The sequence below is a fragment of the Leopardus geoffroyi genome, chromosome C2 (assembly GCF_018350155.1).
Source record: "Leopardus geoffroyi isolate Oge1 chromosome C2, O.geoffroyi_Oge1_pat1.0, whole genome shotgun sequence".
NCBI classification, from domain to species: Eukaryota; Metazoa; Chordata; class Mammalia; order Carnivora; family Felidae; genus Leopardus; species Leopardus geoffroyi.
The window spans coordinates 80,593,156-80,605,920 of NC_059333.1; the positions used below are offsets into that span (position 1 = coordinate 80,593,156).

The 12,765-nt window shown below is 45.0% G+C and overlaps 1 protein-coding gene and 2 long non-coding RNA genes across 7 annotated transcripts in view; 1 reads left to right on the forward strand and 2 right to left on the reverse strand.

The window, feature by feature from the left end:
• Positions 1–201: 201 nt before the first annotated feature.
• On the reverse strand, positions 202–4,701 carry LOC123611115. Its single transcript, XR_006718443.1, has 2 exons — positions 3,957–4,701; positions 202–292 (listed from the first exon to the last, which is right to left on the reverse strand). It is a non-coding gene; the product is annotated as an uncharacterized LOC123611115 (long non-coding RNA).
• A 1,060-nt stretch (positions 4,702–5,761) lies between these two features.
• On the reverse strand, positions 5,762–8,209 carry LOC123611117. The gene is made up of 2 exons (XR_006718444.1): positions 8,093–8,209; positions 5,762–7,910 (listed from the first exon to the last, which is right to left on the reverse strand). It is a non-coding gene; the product is annotated as an uncharacterized LOC123611117 (long non-coding RNA).
• MASP1 (MBL associated serine protease 1) overlaps positions 8,122–12,765 on the forward strand; it is a 61,286-nt gene continuing 56,642 nt past the window's right edge. Inside the window, exon 1 of one of the 5 annotated variants that reach the window (XM_045502631.1) lies at positions 8,122–8,527. In XM_045502631.1, coding sequence (XP_045358587.1) covers positions 8,523–8,527 — 5 coding nt within the window. In that variant the 5' untranslated portion in view covers positions 8,122–8,522. The remainder of the gene's footprint in view (positions 8,528–12,765) is intronic. The other 4 variants (XM_045502632.1, XM_045502634.1, XM_045502635.1 and 1 more) reach the window with 4 other exon arrangements.

A 12,765-nucleotide genomic window follows, 5' to 3' on the forward strand; every position in this document is an offset into this window, starting at 1 on the left:
AGGAGCAAAGGATGGGAACAAGAGATGGGAAGGTGGCAGTAACAGCGATGAGCAGTTTGCCAGAGTGATAGAAGGGCAGGGGAATTTGGAAGGAGGGTGGAAAAGTAATAGTCATGAAATAGCAGTAGAGAGTTAGGGAAGTAAGGACCCTGACTCATCCATGATCCGAGTCTGCCCCCCAACCGCACCCCACGGTCTTACCCCAACTGTCCATTTGCTTCTTATGGTCTAAACAACTCTGTCCTGTGGTTGGATCTGCTTGGTCCCTGTGGCCTTAGCATCTGGGGAACCTCTGGGAGAGGGAAGACATAATGAGTGAATAGAAACTACTGTTGATATAAAATGGACTTAGGTGAGCAAGGATAAGGGAGGTTGGGAGGGCTTATTGGTTTCCTAGGACTTCCATAACAAAATACCACAGACTGGGTTACTTACACAGCAGAAATGTATTTTCTCACAGTTCTGGAGGCTGGAAGTCTAAGATCAATGCGTTGGCAGGTTTGGGTTCTTTTGAGACCTCTCTCCTCGGCTCACAGATGGTTACCTTTTTACTGTGTCCTCACATGGTTGTCCCTAGGTGTCATCTGTGTCCTAATCTCCGTTTCTTAAAAGGACACCAGTCATGCTGGATTAGGGACCACCCAACAGCACTTTTTTAACTTTAATTACCTTTTTCTTTTAATTCGAGGGAAAGAGAGAGAGAGAGAGTGAGAGAGAGTGAGCACAAAGAGAGAAAGAATCTTAAGCAGGCTCCACACTCAGCATTGGAGCTCAACATGGGGCTTGATCTTCCCACCCTGGGATCATGACCGGAGCCAAAATCAAGAGCCAGATGCTTAACCAACTGAGCCACCCAGGTGCCCCAAATTTAATTACCTTTTAAAGGCCATATCTTTAGGGGCGCCTGGGTGGCTCAGTCGGTTACATGTCCGACTTCGGCTCAGGTCATGATCTCGTGGTCCGGGAGTTCGAGCCCCACCTCGGGCTCTGTGCTGACAGCTCAGAGCCTGGAGCCTGTTTCAGATTCTGTGTCTCCCTCTCTCTCTGCCCCTCCCCTGTTCATGCTCTGTCTCTCTCTGTCTCAAAAATAAATAAACGTTAAAAATTTTTTTAAATAAATAAATAAATAAATAAATAAATAAAGGCCGTATCTTTAAATGTTATCCTATTCTGAGATATTGGGGGTTGGGACTTCAACAAATGAATTTGGGAGGGGCAAAATCTCTGCCCAGATGGTGTATGTCTCAACCACTTAAGAATCCCAGGATCATTCCTGAAACATCACCTGTCCTCCTGCAAGGTCATCGAACAGAAAACCAGGTACCCTGTGTTACCGATGAGGCCAGTTCCTGGTTCCACAGACTTGAGCTCTCCAGTAGAGCTGGGCTAGATGACAGGGCTTCCTTGAGTCAGAAGTTTCAGTAGAGCACGCCCACCCCCTGCCAGAGTTTAAATCCTAACATCCTCCCCTCATCCCTCTTTGGAAAGGAGCATAGAGAAAGAAGAGTAAAGAGAGAGCCAGAGGACCTAAAGAAGGCTAGTTTCTAGTTTTTGGTTTTTTTCATTGAATAAAAGAAGGCAGGAAGCAAGAGAAGCTGATGTGTATGACCAGTTAACTCATTTCCACTGCCCACTCATAAACTTAGACTCCAGCCTAAAGAATAAGGAAGAAGGTGGGAATCAGGTTGGGCTGAGAGGTGGGAAAAGGGGAGGGTATCCTCTCTGATACAGAGCCCAAAGTAGATTCTAGAATCTATAAGCCTACTGGCAACTGATGAGGCATGAAGATTTTGCTCTTAAAGGGAGGTCCAAACACCTCAGCATACCTCTTTGTTCAATAAAACTGTGCAATAGAGAGCCAGCTGTGCTGGCCAGGCAAGGGTCATTTGGGGTCTTCCGAAAAACAAGCAAGTTTCTTTTTAAAGTACTCAGTTTCAAATAGAGTGGCCTACAACCTAACATAAAAGAGCACTGGAGTAGGAAACTCTGACTCATATCTCAGCTCACCACCTAATTTCAGTGTGACCCTGGACAACACATTTCTCTCTCTAGGCCTCTGTTACGTCACCTCAATATTATTAATCATACACGTAAAATGCCGATAATAAGGCATGCCCTTTAATGGTTATTTTCAAGAGGAAAGCGTTCTTCTCGAACATACTTTCTTCTGTTATATCCCAGAGTACACCCTCTTTGTAAAGCCACTTTGAGATCTAAAACATTAGTCCAGTATGGATAGTAATACATCGGGTATGGTTCCACACACTGAAACAAAGAGATCTTAAAGTGTTCGAGAAAGGATACCCTTTAAAAAAAATAAAACAAAAACGAAAACAAGACAGCTAATCCAACATCATCGTTGCGAATTAGAAATCCAAAGCCTAAGGAGGACAGACAAAAAGCTCAAGACTTCTCAGTGGGTTAGGGCAGAATGTGACCTCTGTTCTCAGCATCCTGACTCATAGGCCATGCCAGGCTGCTTCTATTGTGTCCTCCCTCTAGAGCAATGCTTCCAATATTTGGCCACATTTATAATTTTTTTCATATACATGAAAACATGTTTATTGTTATTTATTTTATATTTTTATTTATTTATTTTTTTTTTAATTTTTTTTTTCAACGTTTATTCATTTTTGGGACAGAGAGAGACAGAGCATGAACGGGGGAGGGGCAGAGAGAGAGGGAGACACAGAATCTGAAACAGGCTCCAGGCTCTGAGCCATCAGCCCAGAGCCTGATGCGGGGCTCGAACTCACAGACCGCGAGATCGTGACCTGGCTGAAGTCGGACGCCTAACCGACTGCGCCACCCAGGCGCCCCTATATTTTTATTTAAATCTACTCCACATTTGTTTTCTTTTTTAACTGAAATCCATATATGTGAAAGTATGTTGCCACTCTAAATATAAAAATAAAAATAATGAATAAAACATTGCTAAACTCTAGAAGAATAATATGGCCTCTGCAAGACTATGAATTTGGGACCCGCCTGTCCTTGATAAAAGGGTAATTAGCATTTATGGCATAATGGCATCACCCTCAGACTTTCTTCTCAGTACTATCAGGAGTGAAAGGGAAATGAAGAAGGCAGGACTTTCTTGGCATATGGTGGTGACAGACACCGAAGGTTGACTCATGCAATTTCCGTTTCCAACCCCTGTCTTCCTTGCTGCCTGTCTCGGCTATGTAAGCTGTAAAACTAAGAATTGGACTTCCAGCATCCCTTGCAGTTAGTGGTGGCCATGTGACCCAACTCTGGTCTGTGGGACATAAGGAGAAGTCCACCAATTCCCTTTCCCTCTTCTTCCTTTTTTTCTGTTTAGAATGTGGAGGTGACATGTAGAGTTACAGCAGCCTTTTTGTGACCATGAGGTGGTAAGCATGAGACTAAAAGCCTAAGGCTGGCAGAGCAAAAAAGAAAGAAAACAATGCCCAGCAGCTGCCCCAGACCTATGTCCCTCCTCACTTCTTGCTATGTGAGGAAAATAACTTCTCTTTGAACATTAGTCGAGGTTTCTCTTATTATCTACCAAACAGAATATCAGCTTCCCCAGCACTTTTGAATCCCATGTCCGTGGCATCTGAAATCGGCCTGACACCCTGCTGGCATGTGCTTCCTGCTTTTCGAGACCCTTGTGTAAGAGAACATGGGCTAGGGCTGCCGTGACAAAGTACCACATATTTGGTGGCTTAAACAGCATAAATTTATTTCCTTATAGTTTTGGAGACCAGCACTTCAAACTCGAGGTGTGGGCAGGTGTTTTCCAGTGAAAGCTCAAGGTGTTCTTTTGAGGCACCTCTCCTTGGCTTGCAGATAGCCACTTCCTCACTGTGTCCTCACATGGTCTTTTCCTCTGTGGTGTCTGTGTCCTAATCTCCTCTTATCATAAGGACGTCAGTTACCAGTAAGATCGCCCCCCACCCCTCCCCGCAATGGTCCCATTTGAGCTTAATCACCTCTTCAAGTCTCTATCTCCAAATTGTCATGTTCCGAGGTCCTGGGGGTTAGGGCTTCAAAGTACGAATTTAGGAAGGACACACTTCAGCTCATAACAGAGCCTAATAGTTTATTTTTCAACAGATACGCTTTTTGCCTTCTCTGAACTCTTGCAGACACGTGATAGCATGGCTCATGGGTGTTCAAAGTCCACAGGCAGGATCGGGAGCTGCAGATGAAGGGAAAGAGTCCTGGATCCGGGGTCAGGGGGCCTAGACTCCACATGTCAGTTGTCCTCTTACTGGCACGGTCTCTCTGAGCCTCAGTGTCTTCCTCTGTAAAAATATGTGACTACTACATGTAATAATGTATATGGAAGCATCTGGCACATGCTAAGGATACTTCATCAAATCTAAAACGCCATCAACTTCTGTTTGGATGATCCGTCCATTGTTGTAAGTAGGGTGTTTAAGTCCCCTACCAATATTGTCATCAATTTCTTCTTCTATGTTAATAGTTGCTTTATGTTTGGGTCTTCCCATGTTGGGTGCATAAATCTTTACAATTGTTAAAATATATATATATATATAAATAAAAACTAAAATAAAACGCCATCAATGATAAGATGTACCATTATGGTGTATGTACCCAGATAGGCAAAAACATGCCATGACGACTTTTATTTTTTAATGTTTTTTTTTTAATTTATTGTTGAGAGAGAACACGAGCCGGGGAGGGGCAGAGAGAGAGGGGGACAGATAATCCAAAGCGGGCTCTGCGCTGACAGCAGCGAGCCCCATGTGGGCTTGGGCCCACGAACCATGAGATCATGACCTGAGCTGAAGTCGGCCGCTCAACCGCTGAACCGACTGAGCCACCCAGGTGCACCTAGGAGAGCTTTTAAAATTAGAGATTCAGGCTCTCCACCCCAAATTCACTGAATTTGAATCTCCTGGGATGAAGTTTAGGGATTGGTATTTCTTTAATCCCCCCCCCCCATATTATTCTAAAAATATGATAGGCTCTGAAGCAATGGCTTTCAACATAGTCAATGTATTGTATAACCCAAAATATAATTATAAGATGCCATCTTTGGGGCTATTTACCAGTTTCTTAGATATTCTATAGGAAGCCTGGATTTCCGACTTTGCCAACAAAATCCCATTGCCCAAATACTTGACATTTTCTAGCACATTCATGGGATTCCAGAAAGTCTCGGCTCAGAAGTCGTATATAATAAATACTCGGTACAACATATAAACCAAGCCCGGTTCTAGTGGTAGGAATGCTGTCACATTTACCCTCTTAGTGCTGTATTTCTGACCCCTGTCTTGCACTCTAACCTGGGGCTGTTGAGCCCACCTCTGTTGTTCTACATTTTAGGATTCTAAATGAGGTACTGTTAGTTGATTGGATGTATATTTTAAGCCTTTTGTCAAACTTTTAAAAACCTAGGTGAATCTTCTAAAAAAGTATTTTTCTGAATACCCACGACGGAATCCTGAGCAATGTCATGTGTGATGATCGCAGATAAAGCAAGTGTCGAGATTAGTTGGCCGCTCTAGACTCGACTCTCTTCGTAGGTCATGAGAGCAACCCCTGCAACTACCTTCACTGCAGGGTTATTCCACAGTTCTCGCATCCACATTCATATGTGTTCCATCATCTCAGCGGGGTCCAATCCCTGAGTTTATAGTGGAGCAAACAGATGACCCTCCCCTCCCTCCCCCCAGCCGGGAAAGTCGCTGCCCAAGGTCACATACAAGTTAGCCTACTGACACCAAGCCTACTCCCAGACCAATCTCCCTTGTGTTCCTCCTACTTCTCATGGTCTGTTAATGATACTTCAGAGAGTTTGTTTTTTTTTTTTTTTAATCAAAAGGTCAGGACAACATCACCAATGTCTTCTAGTCTAATGGGAAACTTCCCTGAATCTCACCCAGATCATTCACTGAGCCAGCCACACACAGTTCCTGTTTTCATGCAGATTCCATCTGAGCCTTGGCGAACTCCCAGGGAAACACATATCAGATCTGCTGTCTATTGGCAGAACTTTGGCTTAGAACGTATTTCAAATGCCTCCCATTGAACATTGGCAGCCTTGAAAAAATCTGGCCAGGAAATTATTCTGGGAAGCTCAAGTGCTCTATGACACTTACAAGGAGACGCTGATGGCTTTCTCTCCCAAGCTCTTCCCTCTGTGCCCAGAACAAATGATTGCATATTCCTGTATGTGCCCTAAATTAGGAGAGGGCCAGTCCTGCTGCCACATGAATAGAGGGAATGTCTGTGACGGGCAGGGCCCTCTGCATAGCACACTGTGCTTTGAGCCAAGTTCTTTCTCCTTCGGTTTAAAAACCCTGGGGTATTCCAAGAGAAATGCAATCCATGTGTTTCTGATTCATTTACACTTAAATCATTAAAATGTTGTTTTGCGAGAGTTATTTGATGTCTGAGGAGCCTATGAGGCTTCTTAATGGGACTTTTAAACGTTTTTTTTCCCCCTACCCTGCCTGAAACAGAAAGCAACATTTTGCTAAAACAGTGCCTGAGTTCAAACATATTCTCTCATCTCATATATTTGCACCCACATTATCGACCACAGCCTCTCACTAATGCCAGGCCTGGCAAGACTGACATTTGAAAGTGTTAAAATAGAGAAACTGGAGAGAAAACGGAGGCAAGAAGAATTCTGGGGGGGGGGGGGTGGGATTCAAACCCCTGTTCCCCCAAATCTGCCAACGCAGCAGTACCCAAGCGTGGAGAGTACCTGTGTCTGCGACCTGGGTTAGACTGGGCGGGGGGCCCTCTCTCAGATACACCACCAGGCAGCTAGCAAAGCACTTCCACAAACATAATCACCCTGAAGCCTCATAGCAAGCCTCCTTTCCCCGACGCAAAGCAGGATCAGAGATGTTAATAAAGTATTGGGCCCAACGGTGCACAGTCAGCTCGCACCGAAAGGAAAGATTACAGCTAAATTCGGACTCCGAGCCTACTGCTCTTTCCAGAATGCCTCGAGTCGAGCTTCCCTGTGGATGCTGTATTTGAAATGCCAGACACATTATATGAGTGAGGAGCAGTGCCAGACCATGGGTAAGGTCTCAAATTTGTCCCCTGTCGCTTTCTAACTGTGTGATCTTGGGTATACTACTTAATCTCTCTGGGCGGTTTCCTCATCTGTAAAATGGGGCTAAGCCTACTACCCAACTCTACGAGATATAAAGATGATTGAAGGAAATTAACACATTACTAGAACAGTCCCCGACACAGAGGGCTCAACAAATGTCAACTCTTGGCGGTAGTAGCAAAGGAGTAAAAAAGAGCTGGATGATCTTGGCAAGGTGTAGAACCTCTCTGAGCCTCAGTTTTCTCATCTGTAAAATGAGTACAATAGGGTGACCCTTACAAATCCTCGGGAGTACTTGAGACCATGCTTATGCTTAGCGCTGTGCCTGACACAGAAAAGCTTCTCCGCAAAATCTATTTTTCACGCCCAGACGTCTATCTCCGTATTGAGTATTGGTTGTCATTGTCGTGGGGAAGTAACTGTCTTATTATTCAGCTCGACTTAGATCTGGTGCTGCATTTCTCCACAATCTCAGGGTGTAGGCTGGTAACACAGGCCCAGGTGTTTCTATACCCATAGGGTGCGGGCTCTCCTGCTGTTGATGGAGCCGCACTGGGCTGAATTAGATCTCCGCACACTCTGAGCTGGTAAACAGCACAAGTTTTGCTTTTAAGTGGAGGAGAACCACTAGCCAACTATAGGACTTGGGGCTCCCTCCCATTCCTGGCCAGTGGCTCTGTTCGCAGGAAAATCTGTTGCTGTTTGCAGGCTGTCTGAGGCTTTGGGATTTGGACCTTTTTTCTTTCCTAGTGTAGATGTCAGAATTGCCTTCTTAGTGGGTTGTTTCTGCTTCACTGGTGTCTTTTTGCCGGTGTCCTGAAGACGAGCAGAAAACTATAGCCATCTGGCAGGGGAGACTAAAGAGAAATTAGACTTTGTCCCTTTCCACCATTCACACACACACAGACACACACACACACACACACACACACACACACACACACATTCTCTCTCTCTCTCTGTCCCTCTGTCTCTCTCTCTCTCTCACACACACACACACACACACACACACACAGATACAAATACCTTTTTGAGCTTCCCAGTTATTTTCTCTGAAGAGCTGGGGCCAGCCACACAGGATAAAGGAAGGAACTGGGAGAACAGATCTTTTCAGGAAGAAGACAGATTCTGTTCTGTCAGGTTCCTATGAGTGTGTGTAAGTGCGAGTCAGAGGAGAGAGGGAGAGAGAGGAGGGAGAGAGAGGAGGGAGAGAGAGAGAGAGAGGGAGAGACAGAGAGGAGAGAGAGGAAAAGGCAGAGGGAGAGAGGGGGAGAGGGGATCTGTTGCAGGCAGGGGAAGGCGTGACCTGAATGGAGAATGCCAGCCAATTCCAGAGACACACAGGGACCTCAGAACAAAGATAAGGCATCGCTGACACCACACCGGGGACAAGCTCACAGGAAAGTCAGACCGGGGGGACCAAGGCCAGGCAGCTAGGAGCACCCAAGGCTGGAAAATGAGGTGAGTGCCAGGGCAGGAGTGGGCACGGGTGCCCTGTCAGGAACCAGGTGTCAAGCAGCCCTGGAGAGTTTGACCTTGTCTCTAGGCAGACTCACCTGGGTGTCCTGGGGTGTTGCAGGGGGTTCTTGTCAATCCTTGGGGCTTTGAGAAGGGAGATGTGGGCTGGGCGCTGCCCTGGGACGGCGGGGACACCCCAGCTCGAAACAGGAGACTTTGTGCAAATCCTGCCGGGACACTGCCGAAGCTCAGTTTCCCCCTCTGCCAGCACAGGGTGCTGTCTGCTGGCAGATGTGACTTTCCTCCGGTGCCCGCAAGGCTGATTTTTTGTTTTCCTCCTCTGCAAAGAGCACTGATTTATCTCTTCCAACACTTTGTGAGTTAGGTATGTGTTTGTGTGTTTATTTGTTCGGACCGGAAAAGAAACCAGCTTCCCACAGCTCAGCTCTGTGGTTTCTTAAACCTTCAGAAGTTTGCCAGTCAAAACCTCAATTTAGAAGACGAAAAACCTGTCCCCATTTTACAGTTCCTTATAAATTTCTGCATTTCTCACTGAAATCAGAGGCAGCTGGTGGCATGAATCAGGCTATGAATTGCACCGAATGGCTCTTAAAGGGATACCACAAATTGAAAAAAAAAAAAAGAAAAAAAAAAAAAAGGAGTCTTTGGCGTTCTAAATCTAGGACTCTAAATTCTAATTGTTTTTAAACTCTTCAAGGTTTCCTATTCCTCAGCTTATACTTAAGAGTTACTTGATCCTTCTTACCAGGCATTTCTTCTAAGTTTTCCTCTGCGAGTCTCAAAACCCAGCCAGTGCAATTATTTTTACTATTTCTAAGCGTTAATGCTGTTAAAAATACGGGGGGGGGGGAGACAGAAAAAGAAAAACACCCTGCAGATGTGTTAAGTCCCCGAGCACCTCTTTTCCCATTGATTTTCTTCTCAATTGGAAAAAGAGTTTCTATTTGTTTCTCTCCTGCAAAGTCACCTAGCAACTTTTCTGGGTCTGGGGCCACTGGGGGGCTTCAGACTGTGTTAACTCTTTGGGCTCAGATTACCTGTGGTTCAGAGAAATAATCAGGTGTTTACGATTCATTCGATCTGTTCTTTTAAAATCCATTGTAGCATTAAGCTTCCCATCGAACTTCGTTTTCCTTTATCCTGCAAAAAGATAGGATTTCTGTTCATCTACGTGGAGTGACACTTTGACTGATGTGTCACTATTCAACTCCTGCTGTACCAGCCAATGCCCCAGCATGCCAACATACAGGCTGATTTACAGTCCTGTATCATCCCTTAGTGCAGAACCTCTCTCCTCCTTATTTTCCACCTAAAGCATCCGACTGTTCAAGCCACAGCTCAAACATGATGTCCTCTGCCCTGGCCAACATCCCCAACATAAGCATCCTGTCCTTTGCACGGTCTCTGTTCCTGGGAGCTACATCTCTTTTCATCTTTGTAATATTTCACCGCGCAATTATCTATCTCCTCATCCAAGACTGAATGCTCCTTAAGGTATAGGCTCTAGGTCTGTTTATCTTAGTGTGCCCAGCCCCTAGCGTAATGTCTGTTTCCTATTAGGCATTCAAAAAATAGTAGCTGAACTGAATTCAGTTGGCGACCAGTGGAGACGTGCTCTGCTAGAAGTCTCCAAAGGGTCTTGCCTCTCGGGGACACAGCACTTCAGAGTTTGAGAAGCACTTTTATAGGCCTGTCTCATCTGGTCTTCAGATTTTAGATGAGATGAGGATTCACGGAGAAGTGGGGATAAAAGCAGTTAAGCAACTTGCCCGAGGCCACCCTGATGATCTTGAAAAGGCTCCGACTCATACTTGTGTCTTTGGACTCCCAGTCCAAGATTTTTTTCTGCTACATTCCACCAGACTCTCAACCAAGTGTATTATTCTATACCAAGAGCTCTTGATTCTAGCTATACATTAGGATCATCTGTGATGCTTTCAAAAGGGCCGATGACCAGACCTCACTCCAGACCAATTAAACTAGAATTTGTTGGGGAGGGGCTTTGTTATTAGTATCTTTTTTTTTTTTTATTTCTACGTAAAGCCATGAGTTTTTTAATTATTTTTCACAGGATTAATTGCTTTGGCCAAATGCCTGGGCATGATATGGGCATGGACCCAGCAGGTTCCTCTGTTAGCTTTTGTGATTCCCTTCTTCTGTGGAAGCTAATTCACCATCTGCTGTTGGGCATTACATACCACTTCTTGGGATATCCTTTTCATCATCCGTCAAATAAGGGCATTGTCCAAGGGATCTATCTATACAGTGGCTTTCAACTCTTCTACTTAAAAAAGTTTTGGTGCAGTGTAGGTTGAAGTGAGGGGAGGGAATGAAGAGGATAGAAAGTGCTATTTCTTCCGCGATCATTGACACACACACACAGGCATTTTGTGCACTCCGGAGAGCCTCCTCGTGCAGGGGGGTCCATCAAGTCCCAGCTTTATGTATTATGTTTGACATCTCAAGCAAATGTAGCTAAACTTTTTGATTAGCTCAAGAATAGGTCGCAGGTGTGGGGAATTGTACAGCCAGTGCCTGGTGTGTAAGAAGCAAAAAACATTCAGAGAGTGTCACGGGAAACAAAAGCAGCCACTTGTATTCTTCGATCAGCAGCCCCTAAAGCAAGCAAGCATATGCTCAAGCCCATTATGTGCAAGGAGGTATTTGTTTCCTATGTTTGAAACTGTCTTGAGATGCAAACAAAATAGAACAGAAAGCTTTGCAGGCCTTCCTCCCACACTGGCTGGTTACCTACCACATGTGGGCCTTTGAGGCTGAATGGGGCTGTCAGCCGTCAACTCTTGACAAAACCAGCATTAGGAGGCTCCGAGTCTCCTCCATGCGGTCTGGAAAAAGCAGGCATGGAGAAAGTTGACCTTTCAGCCTTGCATAATCTGGGTGTCGCTATTGAAGGAAAGTCCAGCTTGGGAGCCAAAGCTCTTTCCTAACCGCTGCTTTTCGGGAAGCAGCATGATGGGAGTAATTATCACTAACATTTGCTGAGGGCTGGACGGTTAACAAAGCACTTTCTAATCCTCCTTTACTCTGATAGCAGCCCTAAGGGAAGTCATTATCACCACTTACGAGATGAGGAAACTGAGGCATTACCTGGCTTCCCCAAGATGGGGCAGAGAAATCAAGTCAAAGGCTGGACTTGAATCTAGCTCTTCTGACCCAAGACCAGTGCCCTCCCCTCCCCAGGCGGAACTGGAACCAGAACTCCCCGCCCTGGTAGCATCGGTACATTTCCTCGCTTGAATGTGGGGCTGCCTGGGCCCTGAAAGATAGAGTTTCTGGACTCCGCTTTCCTGAGAGTGCACTGGAGAGCTTGGATTTAGGCCTTCCCTTCTGTCTGCCTTGGAGGCCCTCCCTCCTAGATTGGTTTTTAGAAAATATTGACACTGGCAACTGGATTAAAACATTTTGTTTCCTTTGTTGAAATCTTACATGTTACTATTGTAGGGACCTTGGAAAAAATTTAAATAACTTCATTATTTTCTTTTTCTTGAAAAAACAGTACAGCGGGGCGCCTGGGTGGCTCAGTCGGTTAAGCGTCCGACTTCGCTCAGGTCATGATCTCACAGTTCGTGGGTTCGAGCCCTGCATGGGGCTTGTGCTGACAGCTCGGAGCCTGGAGCCTGCTTCAGATTCTGTGTCTCCCTCTCTGCCCGTCCCCCACTCACACTCTGTCTCTCTCTGTCTCTCAAACATAAATAAACATTAAAAAATTTTTTTTTTAAAGAAAGAAAAAACAGTACAAAGTCCTTCCTGACAAGTGTGAACATTTCATATACACAAAGATGACATTTAAAATATTTATATTCCCATTTTAGAGATAACCACTGTTAATATCCTGTTAATATCCTTCTAGGCCTTTTGCATTTACCTATTTACCTTTTATGTAAATACAATATTGAGATGGCTAGATAATCTATATTTACAGTTATCTTGTGTTACATCTTCAAAAATTCATATATGTGTATATATGCATCTGTGTGCTGTGGAGGGAGAGTTGGTAGAAACAACTTTGTGATTAGCAATGATGGAACCATTACAATAGTACCTGTTTATGCCTGGAGGATAGGTTCCTAGACCCTCCCTGGATACCTGAAACCACAGATAGCAGGGAACCCTGCTAGGAAATACAATGTATTTCCTCTATATACATACCTAGGATCAAGTTTAATTTATAAGTTGGGCACAGTAAGAGGGGCCCTGGA